Genomic DNA, 15,459 nt, shown 5'->3' on the forward strand with positions numbered 1-15,459 from the left:
AACTTACTCTGTGGGTGAGGATGACCTTGGACTCCTGATACTCTTGCCTCCACCTCCCTCCCAAGTACTCAGATTACAGGTGTGCTTCACCATGCCCACCTTCATTTTCTGGTTTTCTCGTTTGCCTTTGGGTCGGTTATTAGTGGTGGGCATTTCCAGGTCAACAGGCACATACGCTCTTGCTAAGGCTGCCAAGATGCCCTTCCCACCGGTGATTAGGAAAGCACCTGCCACCCTGGCCTCTCCCAAAGATTGTGCCGTCAAACATCTGGAGTTCTGCCAATCAGATAGTGGGCCACTGGTATCAGAGTGTACTTTTAATTTGCATTTTCTTGTTATGAGTGAGGCTGAGCACTTTTTTTCCCTGAGGCACCAAGGCCACACATGCCTCTTTCCCAGCATTCTGGTCCTGTTTCCAGCCCACTCTCCCACAGCACTGGCTGCCACTGTCTTCTCTGGCTTTAGATGTTCCTTGTGTCCTAATGGTATTAATCCTTTGTCTGTGGTGGTGAAAACTGTTTGTCTCAGTTTGTCCCCTATCTCTTACTTCCCCGAGGTGGCTTTCTGCTTTGGGATTTCACAGCACAGTTGGAAATGTTTTCCTTAGTGACAGTTTCTTGAGGCAGGTGCTCCCCCCCCCCGTGCCCCCCCCCCCGGTCCTCATCAGACCCAGGTCCTTGCATGCACTAGGCACATACTCTACCTCTGGCTATACCAATGGCCCCTCACCCTTGTTCTTTCTGCACAGGTTCAATTTTTATACCAAAGCCTTTGATCCACCTGTTCTTGTTTCCTTCTATTGCTTCGATAAACACCAGAACCAAGAGCAACTTGGGTGAGGAAAGGATTTATTTCAGCTTACCGGTTACAGCCCATCTTCAAAGGGAGGCCAGAGAAGGACCTCAATCAGGAACCTGGAGACAGGCTTGCTCAGTATTCCACATAGCACCAACTCCCATCAAAGAACTCATTCACAACCAAGGAAGCTCAGCAGAAAACCCAGAGGAACGCTGCCTGCCTGTTCTCGGGCTCATACTCAGCTTGCCTTCTTATAAAGCTTAGGACCACCTGCCCGGGAAACAGATGCCGCCCACAGTGGGCTGTGTCTTCCCACATCAATGAACACAATCAAGGCAATCTTCCTCAGACACACCCACAGGCTAACCCAATCTAGGCAGTCCTTCAACTGATTCTCTTCTCAGATGACCCTAGGCTGTGCCAAGTTGACAATTGAAGCTAACAAAGACAGTATCTGAAAGTTATTCTTGTGCGTGGTGTGAGAGTCGGGCCTGGCGGATCACAGGAGAATGGGATTTGGTGATTGTCATGGGATGCAGGTGCCCTTATACCCCACACAAAGGCCAGCGTAGCAAGAGCCAGCTGCATAAACCTTCTGACTCTGGTCTTACACCACCACAGGACAAGAAGCGGTCTTCTGTGTGTCTCTGGGGAGCTACAAACTTAAAGGGAGTAAACATAAACGCTCAGGCAGACCCACCAGCGGTGTCTACAAGTAAAGCCCACAATCTAGCACTTGCCTTTTAGCCCACACTCATTGAGTGGCACTCATGTCAGTCCCCATTTCCTCCATCCCACTGCTTTACTGGACCGTGATTAACTACTGGGAAGGGATTTTCACATTCTCTGCCGCCAGCGGAGGCTTCTGGACACCCGAGGGTGCTCAGTGTTCTCCGGGCCAACACTTCCTCATCCTGTGCTGGAAAGTATCCATACGTGGCCCAGGATGCCCTTCTCTGCCTCCTGCTTCCTCTCTAGGGAGGGTTCTGATGGCGAGAAAAAGGGTGATTGTGGTCGACCTGATTCGTGGTGGTGGTATCTGCTGGTCCCAAGTTAGAGGACCCTAGAGCCAAGCAGACTGGCGGTCCTCGGGGTGCGGGGAAGCACGTGCGCCCAGCAGGTGCGCACCGACCGGAATGCGGAGATCAGACTGGCATGCCTTGGCGTAGCAGGTAGCCCGCTGGCTGAGCCAGGCCGCAGGTAGGCGCGCGGTGGCGCCCGGGGGCGGGGCGTTCTGGGGGCGGGACATGCCATCCCGGGGGACCAGCCCCGCCCCCGCCCCCAGGCGGAGCGGACAGCGGCCCCCCGTGGCTGGGCTGGCAGCAGGCCACCCGCACTGCGCCCTGCGCTCTGCGCTGCCTTCATCTCTGCTCTGAGGAGCGGCGGGGTCCGGGGTCCTGTCTGGCCATGGACACGGCCTCCTCCCCGCCCAATGCTGAGAGGAAGCGCGCGGGTTGGGGCCGCCTGCTAGGCGCCCGGCGGGGAAGCGCGGGACTAGCAAAGAAGTGTCCCTTTTCACTGGAGCTGGCCGAAGGTGGCCCGACGGGAGGCACGGTCTACGCGCCCATCGCACCAACCGGAGCTCCAGGGCTCGCGCCCCCCATGTCGCCCCCTGTGTCGCCCGTCCCGGCCCCTGCAGACCTCGGCCCACGTCCGCGGGTGAGCCTTGACCCGCGCGTCTCCATCTACAGTACGCGTCGCCCGCTGCTGGCGCGCACCCACATCCAGGGCCGCGTCTACAACTTCCTCGAGCGCCCCACGGGTTGGAAGTGTTTCGTGTACCACTTCACCGTGTGAGTAACCTCCCCGCACGCAGGACTCCTAGGGCTGGTGCCACTGTGACCCTCAGGGAGGCAAGGAAGGGCTAATCACATACCAGACTGGGAGTCAGTCCTTTCAGTTCAGAGACTCTGCTGGGGCTTAGTGGGGCATGTGGTGGGGGACACTTGGAATATGGAGTGTACCAACTTAAGAGCTCCCCGAGGCCATGCGCTTGGGATGGAGGGACAACACTTAGGTATTAGTCCCCACAGGAGGAGTAGGCAAGCTGGGAGCCTGCCTTTTGGTGTGAGTCAGCTGTGACAAGAGACTCAGGAGCCCCCAGGAATGACTGGTGTCGATTTGTAAACCCATCCAGGCCTGGGTGGATGTCTCTATCTTAGGCACTCAGAGAAGCAGGGACGTTTGCAGGATAGATTGGCAGGTGCAGTTGTTGCCCAAGATGTCCACAGGGAGTGCCTACAGCTTCAATAACCCAAGCTGAGGAAAGTGGACTGGATGACCTGAGCCCAGCCAACATTGTCTAGAGTCCATGAGCAGCACCTGCTTTAGGCAACAGGGGAGGGAGGGAGCAGAGCTGCACCTGGCCCTCACTTCTACCAGGTGGCACTTATTCTCACCGGCTGTCTGAGAGGGGCAGGGCACTCAATTTTTCAAGGGCAGGGTCACAGAAAGTCATCTTCAGGAATGATCTGGCTGCCTTCCTTGCTGCCTCCCCCTGGCCAGCGCTTTCTGGCTGCCTAGTTTCTTAGCGCCCTGCCAGCCTCTGGCTCTGGATTCTACTCTACCCTACCGACCCTGCAGCTAATTCCTTTGGATGTTCCACTAGGCGACCTCCTTGTGGCTAGTCTTGCCACCTGGGTAGGGGAGGGCCTCCACTGGGTGTCCAGGGTTCTGTGTTTGGCTCTGAGGCACAGCAAGACCCAAGCTCACGAAATTGAGTTCTGATGGTCCTTTGCCTTGCAAAGGGAGACAATGATCTCCCATGGTATCCAGGACAAGTCTCTGGGCACCCTGTCCCCACTGGCATTCTTGGTATTTAAGTCCTTAAGGCACTCCCCAATCCCCCAGTCTTACCTCCCAAAGTGCCAGGACCCCTGAGGTTTCATTGCTGGTCTTTTGAAGATGGAGACACACTGCATGTGTCTGTAGCAGCAGTGGGCTTTTCTCAGGGCATAGGGAATAGTGTGCAAAGACCCCAGAGGGCCTTAACCACTGTAGGGAATGCCTGGCAAACAAGCCTGCTGGATCCTAAAATCCCTGAGATGAAAGGGGTTGGGTGCTGGAGTAGTCCCTACTCTGTTACCTTTTTATCCAGGATCCTCATTCGCCAAGGTGAGCAGCCTTCGGACACTTGCATGGAATCCTCCTGGGGAGGCAGGTCATTAGAATGAGCGTTGTTAAGTTCCTGACTGTGGTAGCCTGGCCCTGGTGGAGGAAGAGGGCTTGTCCCGCCCCAGAGGAAGTCTGTGCTTACACTGTGCTTTCTTCCTGAACTGGATTGTTCAGCTCTCGGGAAGTTTGCTTAGCAGAGCTTGTCTTTGCCCAGCCTTCCCAGGAGCCAGGAGCCACTGGGCCCTGGTGGCTTCTAGATTGGTGGTCTAAGGTCTTCTTTGTCAAGGAGAGGGAGAGAGATGCTAGCTCCTGAGTGGTGCTTGGTGAATTTTGCCCAGCCCTGTCCCTGGCTGCCCATGGAGTTTAGTTACAAGGAGGGAGGGGTAAGTAAGCTGGGAAGACCCTGCTGGTTACAGCATGTGGTTTGCTCAGACTCAGAGGGAAGGGGCCTCATGTCCATCACCTTCAGGAGGTGGGCAAGACCTTTAGGGTCAGGCAGTTTCCTGAGATGAGACATGGCCAGCAGCTGGGAGCCAAACATCTTTATAAAATGCACGGCCATGCTGGTTGCCCCTGGTGTTGCTCTGAGTAGCAAATGTGGCTTGCAAACTGTGAGCTCTGCACTTGGTAAGATGGACTCTAAAACATACAGGGATGGTTCTGTGGCCCAAGGGACAAGCCTGCTTTTGAAAATCAGGGCATGAATGTGGGGGATGGGTGGAGGGGGCATAGGGGTGACAGCCAGTGTCCTGTAGTCTCTGGGGTATGGTTTCCCACTTGCGTATGGGGAAACAGACCCGGACATCCTGGCCCCTCCTTGGGGGACCCTTGCCTTGGCCCAAGTAGAGCAGCTCTTCCTGTGTCTGTGACCTTCCCTGGCTGACAGGGTCAGGACACAGTCCCCAGACACTGCCCTCTGCTGCTTGGGTTCCCACCCCATTATCCTAATCCTGTCCTGTGGCTCTTTGTGTCCCCATAGAGAGCAGCCCCCTTGCTAGGCAAGGTCCCAGGGGGCCAGCTGTCTTGCTGCTGGGCCTTGGCCAGGATCAGGGGCAGATGTTCCAAAGTATCTACTCTGATTGGAGACCCTGATTGTGACCAACAGAGGGGTTTAAGAGACACTACCCACCTCCCTCATTCTTGAACCGAAACTTGATCATCTTGTCTCCATCCTCTCACAGTCCTGGCTTGCTCAGTTCCCCAAGAACTTTCTGGTGGCTTTTGCTAGTACCTCAGGGAGTTGACCATGAGTGGAGCTTGCAGCTGCTCTTGGACTGATCTTTCCAATTGCAGGGCTGCACTGTATTGGCTATGAACCTCATGGAGTGGCCACTGGGCCAGACCTAGGAAGACAGCTGTCAGGATGATGGGGACAGAGCAGTGGGGTAGCTGCAGGACTGTGCAGATGACCAAGTCTTCCCTTCTGATTACTGTGAACACCTCTACCTATTCTTCAGCCCCGGATAAATTTTGAGGCTTCTCCACATGCAATCTCTTCTGGGACCTGGTCCCTTGGTGTCATCTACATAACCCCTCAACCCGTTCTCAGACTCAACCTGGCATTTCTGTGTACACCAATGCCTGTATGTGGAGCACTTCATCTTGGTTTGCCCTTAGTTGAGTGACCATAAACATCCTTTGTGGCAGGGCTTTCAGCTGGGTAGGAGACAGTCCCATGGAACTCAGACCTGAGGATGGGCCTCTCTACCTTAGGTCATGAGGGAACGGGGACCTTTGCCAGGCCAAGATAGTACTGAGAGCTGCTGAGGCAGGGGAGAAGCCCATAGGGACCCATAGTATAACAATGACAGGACATTGTCAGGCCAGCTGCTGTGGCCTCTGTTTCTCAGGGAGTTTGGTGCTTAGAGCCCTCTGGTGGCAAAGTGGTGCCCAGAGCTCACGCTTCCTGGGTGTGGTGTCCCCTTTGCAAAAACAGTGCTTACTTACACAGCACAATGCAGGGTGGCATCCACAGCAGGTCTGCCTAGCAGTGGAGAGAGCTGCAGATGCCTCTCTCAAGTGGCTCCTGAGTAATAAGACACACAGTTCTGGTCATGACCAATGTAAGGGCCCCTGCTCCTTTCCCTCTCCCTCTCCCTCTCCCTCTCCCTCTCCCCTCCCCTCCCCTCCCCCTCCTCCTCCTCCTTCTTTTTCTCTCTCTCTCTCCCTCTCCCTCTCCCTCTCCCCCTCCCCCTCCCCCTCCTCCCCCTCCTCCTCCCCCTCCCCCCTCCTCCTCCTTCTTTCTCTCTCTCTCTCCCTCTCCCTCCCCCTCCCCTCCCCCTCCCCCCTCCTCCTCCTTCTCCTTCTTTCTCTCTCTCTCTCTCTCTCTCTCTCTCTCTCTCTCTCTCTCTCTCTCTCTCCAGCACCCTTCTCTAAGAAATAGACCCTGATTAGCCCCCTGGTCCCTCCCAGCTCTGACATTCCAGCTGTTGGCTCCTATGTATTTTGCTGTGATTCATTTCCCTCTTCATGAGGCTGACAGGCTGGGGCAGACTCCAAGGCATATTTCAGGCCCGGAAGGAGTCCAAGGTGGTGTGGGAATGTGGGGTCAGACCCTAATGAAAGGTTGTAGAGAAGTTTCTAGAAACTCTGGCAGGGAGAATGAAGGGACATGTGCTGGCCACAGGGGTCACTTGGATGCTGAAGCTAAAGAATAGTTTCAGAGGGCCCTTTTGACCTCGTGGGGAAGCATATGGAGTAGGTAGGGCAGGAAGCATAGGTAGGGCAGGAAGTAGGGTTTGGCCTTGCAGGGCCTTAGAGTCGGAGAGTGAGTGGTGCTACTTAGTGGGTCACCCCTGCTAAGCTCTGCTCACCCTACCTGAGGCACTCTGGGATGCATCCTCCTTGATCTTCTTCGTGGGAATCCCTTTTCATAACCTCACTGAGAATGCAGAGCCCCAGGTTTCTGTGGGCCACAGAGAGGAGCCAGTGGTTGCTCTATCAGCAGGGTGACCGCGGCCATCACAGGACCTGACTTTTCATGAGGCTTCGGAGCACATGAGAGGACCACTTCTGTGAACACGTTATCTTCTGCAGTGTGGTCCAGCCCCATTCCCTGGCCCTGCCCAGAGGCCTCTTGAAAGGTGGAGGGGACTGAGCTGTGGCTCTGTCAAGGGCCTGTCAAACATGGCTACTTGCTGAGTGCAGCTGGGAGCCCTGGAACGTGTAGAGTAGATTATCTTCCCAAGGAGCCAGGAGCCCCTTCCCCATATACCACATGCTGCTCAGAGCCAAGTAAGGGATGGGTTGCTGTTCTTCTGGGAGCAGAGAGTCCCTGAATGGAAGGAGCCTGACTTGTGGGAATGAGTCAGAGTCTGACCTGACAAATGTCAGCCGCAATGCACACTCTGTCAAATGTTTAGAAACTGCTTCCTCCAGGAAACCTTCCCAGACACAGATATACCCCGTGTCTCTGTCTGTGTCCCTCTGCCTTGCCTTCTTGCACATGAAGAATCCATTAGTTAAATTGGTAAAGCTGGTGTGTGCGTGCGTGCGTGCATGCGTGCGTGCGTGCGTGCGTGCGTGCGTGTGTGTGTGTGTGTGTGTTAGCATGTGTCTTGATGGTCCTGAATGTTAAGAGGCCATACAGGCAGGGCCACCTAGAGCTGTCTGGCTCCTTTCAAGGGCTTTCTTCACCTTTTACTTTACCCCACCCTCACAGCCTGGGCTGTGGCAACTGCTGCCTGGAAAACTCTAAGCCCCACAGACAGGCCAGACTGATGACATCTGCCTGCAGTATTTTTATCCAGTGACATTCCTGAGCTTGGGAAAGTGGTGGGTAGGCACAGAGGCTGCCAGAGGGCTTTTCAGTGGCCTGGGGATAGTCCTGAGGTCCCTACCTATTACAGTTCCAATAAAGCCAGGACTTCTGTCTTGGCCCCTGCCCTGGCTGAGCACAGGCAGATCTGAGGTAGAAGCACATGTGGTGCTTGTCCACTTTCTGGCTACCTCCTGGGAAGACCCCAGGTCTGGTTTTGGAGTCTGAGCAGAGTGCACCTTGATGTAGTTCTAGAAAGATCCAGGCAAAGGCAGTGTGTCCTGGAAAGGAGACCCATTTGTAAAATCATCCACCCCTTATGTCTGTAGTAGGAGTGTGTGTGTGTGTGTGTGTGTGTGTGTGTGTGTATGTACTTGTGTGTCTGAGCATGTACATGCCAGTTACCTCAGAGGCAATAAGAGGGTTTCAAATCTCCAGGACCTGGAGTTACAGGCAGTTATGAGTTACCATGTTGGGGGCTGAGACCTGAACCCTACTCCTCATCAAGAACAGCAGGTGGCTTAAACTACTGGGCCATCTCTTTAGCCCCATATTGTGTCTGTTTTTATGCTAGGTTCATGCTGTTTTGGTTGCCCAAGCTATGAAGCATTGTTTGTTTTTAAAACAGGGTCTAATGTAATGTAAGCTGACCTCAGACTCAGACTATGTAGCCAAGACTCTTAGACTCTTGGTTCTCCCTTCTCTACCTCTCAAGTGCTGGGATTACAGATGTGCACTAAACACCCTGTAATAGACAGTATCCCATCTGTTTCAAACCTCAGCTTCTCCTCTCCTTTCTGCCTCAGATTGAACCCAGAACCTTGTCCATGCTAGGCAAGCATTCTGCCAGCTGAGCCCTAGCCCCAGCCTGAGGATGTTTCCAAGTTGTGTATCGTGCTATCTCCAGCACTGTTCTTTAGGGATGCAATTTCCTGGGTCATTTGGGTTCTTCTGTGGCCCCATACCAATCTTCAGACTTTTTAGTCCTGTGAAAAAAATGCCACTGATACTGTTAGTAGCTGCATTGGATCTGCACATTGCTTTGTGCACTGATGGACATTTGAACACTTTCCTTTGGAGACACAAATGTGCTATGATCATGTTCTGCATCCTCTTTAATTTCTCATCACTATAATGTTCACTGTAGAGATATCTGACTTTTAGTTACCCACATCTGTCCTTTTGTAGCTCATGTGGTTAGAGGTCAGACCTGGAGCTCTACTGAGTTTTAAACATGCATTTTGTTCAGTAAATTGTTATATTCAATGGCCAGTTCTAACATGGTGTGTGTGTGGGGGGGGGAGAGAATGAATTTGTGGTCTCCCATGTAGTCTATCCTGTAGGCTATTCTCTGTGCTGGTGAGACTGTGCTCTGTGGCTATGAGTGGGTGTTTTGTGAACACCTTGTAGATCCTTTTAGTCTATAGTGTATTTTAACTCCAGCATTTCTCCACTGAATTTTTCCTGGACTACTTGTCATTGATACAGTTTGTCCTTAACTGTCTTTCTGTTAGATAATGTTTCTTCTTTGAGATATAATAATCTTTGCTTTATAGCGGTTTCTCTTTTGAGATCTAATGCTCTTTGTTTTATAACTGTTGGGTGTAGGGATTCACCTGTTGACTCCATCCCTTGGCTAGGCTTCCCTGTCTCTATTTAGTCTTTGACTGACAGCTTACTTTCCTGAGGTAAGTATGCCTACTGCTTCCTTTTGTTTTCATTTGCCTGAGGTGTGTTTCTCATCCCTGAACTTTCAGTCTCTGTGTTAGTTATTTTTATTATTGCAATGATACAATCCCTGACAGAAGCAGTTTAAGAAAGAAGAAAGTATTTATTTTGGCTTACGGTTTGAGCTAGGAAGAAACTAGAGACAACATTTGTTTTGTTTAAGCACCACATGAAGCCTTTCTTATAGGACTAATCTGTTGATGAATTTCAGTTTTGTTTGCTTCAGAAAGACTTTTTTTTCTTTTCTGAAGGATAGTTTTGCTGGGTATAGTATTTCTGGCTGGTGGGTATCCATTCCTTCATTTATTCATTTCCTTTTAAAACTCTGGAGATACCATCCCATTCTTTCCTGGCCTAAAAGGCTTCTTGCAATTAGTCTAATGAAGATTCCCTTTTATGTAACCTAGCACTTCTCTCTTGCTATGTTGAGAATTCTCTGTGTTGTATTTTGGTAGCTAAATGATAATGTTCTTTGTAGATTATCTTAAAACATTTTTTTTAAACTTTATGTGTATGGATACATTTGCCATCATGTGTGTCTGTGTATAACATGTGTGCAGTGCCTGCAGAGACCAGAAGAGGGTGCTAGATCCATAGAACTGAAGTTACAAATGGTTGTACATTCTTATGTGGGTGCTTGAAATCAAACCCAGGCTTTCTGGAAGAGCAGGCAGTGCTTTTAACCACGGATCAATCTGTCCAGTTCTGTAGCACTTTTGGTCGCATCTATTAGGGGTCCTTAGAGCTTTACTGGCTTAAATGACTGTATTTCATCCCCAGAGTGTGAGGTTTTCAGTAATTACTTTGTCACCAATTTTATTTATGCCTCTTCCCTTCTCTCCTCATCCTGAAACATCCACAATGTCCCCGTTTACTCGCTTTCTGGTCTCCTATAGGTCTTGAAGGTTTTCTTTGCTTTTGCATATCTTTGGTCTGACTTTCCTTTTTGTTAGAATTGTATCCAGGGTCAGAAATTTTTCTGCCTGATCTGTTCTGCACCAAGGCTCTTAATAGTATTTTCTTATTTCATATATCTTATTCTTTCAGTCCAGAGCCCCAATCCCGACCTGGCCCTCTGTTAAATTTTTCACTCATATCACAAAACAAAATTTTCCTAATTTCCTTACATTGTCTCGCTATACTCTGTTTTATCTTACTATGTTTCCTTTAAAAAAAATCACTAGTTTGAATTCTCTGTCAGGCACTCTGACTTTTTTCTCTTCTTTGGGATGTATTGCTAGAGAATTCCTAGTTCCTATGGGCTCCTTCACTTCTGCCCAGAAGCCTTTAGGATGCAGCGTTCTCATTCAAGGAGATGCTCTGTTCTCAACTTCAAGTGCCCCATGTTCCCGTGGAACCTGTGGACACCCTCCCTCTGCCTTGCCTCCATCTATAGCTCCAAGGAAGTACTTTTCGTGGTTACCCTGTCCCAATACCGGGTGCCTGCCTTGTACCTGGCTACCTCATCTGGAAGGAGCAGGCCTTTACGTTTTCTTCCATGACTCTTACAGGTGGATGCCTTTCTCTGTACCCGCTGTAAACCGAGTTCTTAGGCAAACTGAAAGGCTGCTCAGAGTAACTCTCCAGAGTATCTTCTCACAGAACTTGCAATTAGAAAGCCACAGTCAGAGTTCCTCAGCTGCCTAGAGCCTAAGCCACCCCCAACTTTCTTTAGGCCTTACCCTTATAGAGAATCCCCTTCAGCAGCCTGGGGTCTACCATCTTACCTTGGACCGTAGTACATCATTTTCCATGTTGGTTGCAGCATCCCAAGAGAGAGAGGCCCTTATTCCCTTGTTTCCCTCACAGAGGTTCCCCATCCACCTGGCAGAGAGGAGAGCCTGCGGGTCCCAGGGAAAGTCCATTTGTGCCTAGGCATTCCCAAGGAGTCATGTGCCTAGAGCATACGACCTTGGCAGAGGTCTGCCCCATACCTTCTCTGCCTGTTCCTTTATGAAGCCCTTCTATGCTCTTGGCCATTATGTCTTAACTTATGGTAGAACATGAAGAAGATGGGTGGTTAAAGGAGCATGCAACGGGCATGTGGCCAGGCAGACAGCTAAGGCAACAGGGCCTTAAAAATCTGTATTAGGAAATGCAGACTCTCAAACCAGATGGACTTCATGAGAGATGTCCCCATCATCAGAGGCCAAAGCATAAAATAGTCAGGTGGGGCCCATTGGTCACACAGCATGCTGAGGTCACTTCCCAGTAGGCCAGAGAACCAGTTCTGTGGGAGATGCCTCATGCAGGGGACATCGTGCAACTATGACCAGGGGACAGTCTCAGGTTTTAGAGTGAGTCTTTAGTGAAAAAGTCATCATGGAGCCAGGCATGTGCAGGGGAGGCTGAGGCAGGAGGCTTTCCACAAGTCTGAGGCCAGCCCTGGCTACATATCAAGACATTGTCTCGAACAAAGCAAAACAAATAAAAATTGCCTAAAAGACCCAGGAGAGGAGGCAGGACGGAATATCCTTGTTTAAATACTTGACTGGGGATGGTGTAAATAAAACTTACTGTAAGAAAGAAAAGGCCTGCTAAGCTCAACTGAAAGCCTCACATTTGTTGTTGTTGATGATGTGTGTGTGAATTTTTTGTTTGTTTTCCTTGCTTGTTTGTTTTTCGAGACAAGGACTTCCTTTTAAGCTCTCTGGCTTGCCTGGAACTAGGTATGTAAGGCCAGTCTGGCCTTGAACTCACAGAGATTCAGCTGCCTTTGTTTCCTGAGTGCTTGGATTAAAGATGTATTACCATGCTGAGAAAATGATTCTTAGCTAGAATAACAAAAAAAACAAAACAAAACAGAAAACAAAACAAACAAACAAACAAAAAAAACCAGTCCCTATGGATGAAAACAAACCAAGTTTTATCAAAAGGCGAAAGTAGACTCTCACGTCTACACAGTCACCCCTTCAGGACAGATGCATGGCTCCCAGAGTCCATGCCATGGGGTGGCATTGTTTCCCTAGTTGCTCTGAGGCTGCTGTTTGTGAACTGAGGGTGAGGGCTAGTGTATAGTCATCATGACAACAGTTAGAGAACATTGATCCTGAATCGGTCCACATATGAGTGACAGCTATCAGTATTCACCATGATTAGGCTTTTCTGTTTCCTGAGCTGGCAGGGAAACACGACTTGCTCAGAAGCTGTAAGCCTGCCTATCCCCAAAATTCCCTTAACTCCAGATATCCAGAATTCTTAAAAGAATAGCTGAGCCTACAGCCACAGCAGGGGCCCAAGCTAAGCCTGGAGCAGAAGGTGAGGAAATGGCCAGTGTCTGCTAGAGCACATCACAGGACCGGAGAAGGCTTGAAGGTGTATCTTGTTGGCAGTAAGCTGGGAGTAGATCAGAATGCATTGCAGGAATTCAGATCCCCAGTTGCCCTAGTGACTAAGGGACAAGACCCTCCATCTCCTTTTGGAGATGAACAGGTAGTAGCCCAGAATTCACCCAGCATACATCTGCCCTGCACTGACGAGGTCCTGGTTTATTTTGCTTGCAGGACGGGGGCGGGGGTGTTTCTTGCCAACTCCTGCTTATGCCTAAAGCCCCTCAGGGCTGATCTGTACCATCACGGGTTGTAGGACCCCATCAGCCCTACATCCGGGAGGTCCCACTCGTGAAAACATGGAGACGGAGAGCGATGCAATAAGCAAGAGGTTTAATGATCCAGTGCACTGGGGTGGCCCTGTAATGGGGACAGAGGTGACCCTGAATGACAAAAGCACACACCTTTTATATACTTGTGGAGGACAGCTTTGACCCTTACATTCATCAATGGTGAGATATTTTTGGCACGCGGATGGGGGACTGCTAAGGGCCCTTCCCTTTTCACAGTTAGTCCCTCCCTTTTCAAGGCTAGTTCATTCACAGGGATGGGGGACTGCTAAGGGCGGTTAGCTCATTTCCTGGAACAAGGTGTTATCCTAAATTCTTTGGCCCCTGTGTTAAATTCCCAGCCACCTGGTATTTGCCTAAGGCAGCCTTTGTCCTTAAAGCTTGAATCTTACAGGGTCCTGGTGAGATCAAAGATTTGGCTTTGAGGGTCTCAGCTACCAACTTGTCCAAAATCTAGATGGGTGGGACGCAGGTATAGGGGTAGAACTGTTCCACCAGGACCTACATTGCCACCACTACTGGAGGAATGAATGGACTGGGTACAGCCCCTCCCACCCCATCAAGCTTATGGGAAATACTGGGGCAAGAAGAGCATGCTTTGGTGCTAATGCTGGGATTGAGGTGTGTAAGCCATCATGGAGAGACCTGTAGAGTGGAGCACCTAAGGTCTTTGGTGAAGAAATAACCAAGAAATATGCAGGGGAGGAGGGAAGGGTAGAAGGACTGGGAGAGTGTATAGCATGTGCCCTTTCTTGGGTCCTGATTAAACAAATTGCAAAACCCACTGCTTGAGATTACCTTGCTTGAGAGTATGCTCTATCCTGCAGTGGGTGTCACCTGTTGGGTCTGTGTCTTCTGGTTTCTGTCTGCTATGTGAGCTGGCTCTGCCCAGTGAGAGAGGGTGAGTGGCTGAGATCCTTCTGTGGCTAGCTCCCTTGCTCCCTGAGGACCGGATGTCAGGGAAATACTGGGGTGGAACAGATAGACTGAAGCTTATGCCCAGTACTCTGGTGCTCCTTTATGCCAGCCCTGTAATGTCGGCAGAGAGATGGGAAGGCCAGGCTTCCCCCCGGAGTGCTTGAAGGAACCTAGCCGGAACGGCCCACAGTATCTGTGGTTACAGAGTTGTTATGCAGCAGTGCGCTGAGTGCTGCCAGAATTGGCCCTGTTCATGTGACCAGTTAGGACTCTGGAGGACTAAAGTCAGGGAACTAGCTAGTACTCAGGAGAAGCAGCATGCCCGCCTATCTCAGAGAGCCTGAGAGTTGTGGGGAGGCTGGAGGGACGTAGGTAGAAATGCTAGGGCAAGAGTCAGACTAGGAAAACCAGCCGGGTGTTAGTGAGCCTTGCAAGACTTAAGAGCTTAGAGCTGCCGGGGCCCTGCTGGAGGCTTCCAGGAATGTTGGGGGTGGGGAATCACATTTATACCTCATAGAAGCCACCTGACTTTGGCTGACGCCACTTACATATCTGGTACGGTCTGGTGTCTATCTCACACTTCTTGAAAGGGGAAAATTGCTTAGTGTTTTTCCAACCTTCCATACTGCAGGTCAGTGGTCCTATCTGTAGACAGCTGCCTTCGATGCTGACCTGAAGTCCAGAGACTGTTGTCTGGAGAGTGGGCAAGGACTCCCCATGCCTTCAGCTCCTCCTCCTCTCCTGACTCACTTTTACTTCCTCTTTTCTCCCCTTCCTCATCTCCCATTCCCTTTTTCTTCTCTTTCCATCGCTCTCCTTCCTCCTTCGCACCCCCTCCTTCTCTCCCCTTCCTTCCTCTCTCATTTCCCTCCCCCTCCCTTGCCCTTCCTCCACCCCTCTTTACCTTCCCTGTTTCCTCCTCCTCCCTCTTCTTTCCTCCTCCCTCCTGCCTGCAGTTTTTCACTTGGTAGCTGGCCAGGCCCTTCCCTGTTTCCAAGTAATGAGGCATGCATAGATCTTTGAGGTGGTTTTTGTTCTGTAGGGTCACTCCTACAGAGTCCTTAGCTCCCTCTCTGGGGACAGGCTATAATATAATGGTGCTTGGCCCAGGGACAGTGAGCTTACTGTTTAATCCACAGGTCCTGTACAGGACAGCGTGGGGTGGATTGCTACCTGTTCCTCACGTGGTTGTTCCTTTCTCTGAGCGAGGCTACCTGCTTTCAGACAATTCCCTCTATGCAGGTGAGAGGAGTCTCAGGGAAGCCAGTACCCCAGCTAGGTGATTCAGGGCTGACAGAATCAATGGATCAGCTTGGTAGCAGCTGGGTCCTAGAATTGCATTAGCCAGATGGGCGTGGTTATTCTTTGTTTGTGGGAACCTGAAGGCCAGGGGTGTGTACAAAACCACACAGGAAATTTGGTGTCTTTGAGTCAGACCAGATTGAACACCTGTCTACCAATGACCAGCAGCAATAGCTTCTCCTCAGGAGCCCTGCCTGGCACTCTCACAAAAGCTCTCTGATCC

General features: G+C 50.9%; 1 protein-coding gene across 6 annotated transcripts in view; it reads left to right on the forward strand.

Moving 5' to 3' along the window:
* Positions 1 to 2,072: 2,072 nt before the first annotated feature.
* Kcnq1 (potassium voltage-gated channel subfamily Q member 1) overlaps positions 2,073 to 15,459 on the forward strand; it is a 332,940-nt gene continuing 319,553 nt past the window's right edge. For 2 of the 6 annotated variants that reach the window (XM_039092713.2, XM_039092720.2), the window contains exon 1: positions 2,073 to 2,591. In XM_039092713.2, the coding sequence (XP_038948641.1) occupies positions 2,206 to 2,591 (386 nt within the window). In that variant the 5' untranslated portion in view covers positions 2,073 to 2,205. The remainder of the gene's footprint in view (positions 2,592 to 15,459) is intronic. The other 4 variants (XM_039092725.2, XM_039092702.2, XM_039092705.2 and 1 more) reach the window with 4 other exon arrangements.

Source organism: Rattus norvegicus, chromosome 1 (assembly GCF_036323735.1).
Source record: "Rattus norvegicus strain BN/NHsdMcwi chromosome 1, GRCr8, whole genome shotgun sequence".
In the NCBI taxonomy this organism is placed as follows: domain Eukaryota; kingdom Metazoa; phylum Chordata; class Mammalia; order Rodentia; family Muridae; genus Rattus; species Rattus norvegicus.